The 2,123-nt window shown below is 45.0% G+C and overlaps 1 protein-coding gene across 1 annotated transcript in view; it reads left to right on the forward strand.

The window, feature by feature from the left end:
• Nucleotides 1–2,123, forward strand: part of LOC144135395 (uncharacterized) — a 9,725-nt gene extending 7,602 nt beyond the window's left edge. Inside the window, exons 6-8 of the mRNA XM_077668060.1 lie at nt 639–682; nt 804–897; nt 1,983–2,123. Of these exons, the coding sequence (XP_077524186.1) occupies nt 639–682; nt 804–897; nt 1,983–2,116 (272 nt within the window). The 3' untranslated portion in view covers nt 2,117–2,123. The remainder of the gene's footprint in view (nt 1–638; nt 683–803; nt 898–1,982) is intronic.

A 2,123-nucleotide genomic window follows, 5' to 3' on the forward strand; every position in this document is an offset into this window, starting at 1 on the left:
TTTACAAAGCTGGTGGTTACGTAACATACCCCTTTAGTTTTTTTACCCGCCACGCTTCACGCAATGCATGTATTCTTCCTTTATTTTCTGTCGCTTCTTCATACTTGGTTATAACAGTACTCTTATGACGCCTACAGTAGTGTGTATACAGCGGCATCTCTCCGTTGTTTTGAGCTACATAAGAGCTTTGTATGTGTTTCATCTTACCTATTGATTCTATACAGCACCCTCGCTATTAATGCCCCCGTCGCGTGATTACGCGCAATAGCCTTTGCTTTATCCCATTTTTAAGACAAGATAGGGAGCTATGGCGCAAAAGTATTAAATATTTCTTCTGTGTTTGCAAAACGCAAGCTTTACTAGATTCATTCGGACGCCCAGTTAGCTCGGTACTACACCTTGAGCAATCTCCATCTCCTTTTCCGCCCATCTCCCAGATTGTAACAAAACACAGGATGCCAACCAATGTTCCATGCCTAACCAACAAACGGTTAGGCTGAGAAAAGTCGGCTGCTTTAATCACTTCCAACAGTATGACTGTAGGTTTCGTAAGCTTCCTTTCTAACGCACGAAAAAACCCGCGAAGCTCGTAGCGATTTCACTACAAATGACGAACGTTCTCTTTCTATTCAACGCAGGCCTGCTCCTTGAAAACGAAGAGACGAGATGTGGTGGCTCGCAGGTAATACTTGCATTCACGCTATCGCGTCGAAAGCCACCGCACCCGTCACAATGCCACGCCAAATGCTCACCCAAGGCTGCTTGGTACTGCGCCATTACAAACTTCCGCGTTCAAAACGCAGGCTCCCAAGTGCCCGATTAGCCGCTACTGCGCCTACGGATTTGTCGGACGAAAATGCAAGCGGTGTCCATGCTACGGAACGCACCAGGCCTTCTGTAAGTGTTGTGGCGCACAGCAACAATATATGAAACTCCGGCGAAATCTTTGCGCAGATGTGCGTTGAAATCCAAGATTTAGGCGCGCTCATCGTGACGATATTATTGAAGAAAACGCAGTGAAGAAGCGCTTTCAGAGGGAAAAGTCATTAGTAGAGATGGTAGCATAATTTGACGTTCTGCGTCCAAAAGCTGCACCTGAACTTTGAGAGGCGTCGCGATAGAAGGCTTTGGATTAATTTCAAATGCCAGCGGTTTTTTAACGTAACTGAAACGATGCCTCATATGTGCCAGTGTAGGAGCTTGGGCGAGTTCGTGGCCTCTGATCTTTGCCTCTTTGTCTAGTTCGCGCTATTTTATGACGGAACTCAAGCTGAATCCAGCTGAGCAACTCACCGCTTTAGCCACAGCGCCATCGAAGCGCACGTCACTTATGGTGGCGAGCACAGAAATATTTATCTCACAACGTGGTACTTCTTCGCTAATGACAGTGTATTCAGTTCAATAGTGACCATTTCGCGAGAATCAACCTGTGCTTGTGCCATAAAAACGTTTGCAATCAACATATCAATTAATCAATTATTCAATTAATCAATAAATCACTTTGTTCATTTATGTTTAATGTCTTAAGGACTACCACTTTTTTCATGAACCCAGCATCGGGAGCATCTGCTGTGTGCTGCGAACCGTTGCATTCGCAATGTTCTTCATAATGTTCTAGAAATGATGTTGTAAATGTTTAGTTAACAAGATCAAGTGGAGCAGCATGCGCTCCTTATTTCCCGACGATGCAAACATTTGAGGTGCAACGGGATCTTGCCTGTCTTTGCTGTATGGTTCATTATAATAATGTCGATGATGACGGTCAATTGAGTTCTCTATGCTCACTTCAGGTCAGCATAGAGTAAACATCGCTCGCGTTCACTTGGCAAGGCGAAAAGAACTATGTATACTGACGGGTACCGCCTAAACTATTTGTAGATGACTACACTTCTGAAAGCAAAAAAGAAGCAGTATATTATTCATTCCTGTCATTGATAATATTGTGTCACGTCGATATCGACATCTCTGTTTCTTTGCTTCAGGTGTGACGAAGCGTTTCGACCGATTGTGCAGTCCCAACAGCATTGTGCGTGTGGATGACGTCACCGGGTACACCTGCGATGCCTGCGTCACCGCCGCTTCTGTTCTCACCGGTCCTCCGGAGTTGCCCGCATAAAACAAAA

The sequence above is a fragment of the Amblyomma americanum genome, chromosome 5, assembly GCF_052857255.1.
Source record: "Amblyomma americanum isolate KBUSLIRL-KWMA chromosome 5, ASM5285725v1, whole genome shotgun sequence".
Lineage (NCBI taxonomy): Eukaryota > Metazoa > Arthropoda > Arachnida > Ixodida > Ixodidae > Amblyomma > Amblyomma americanum.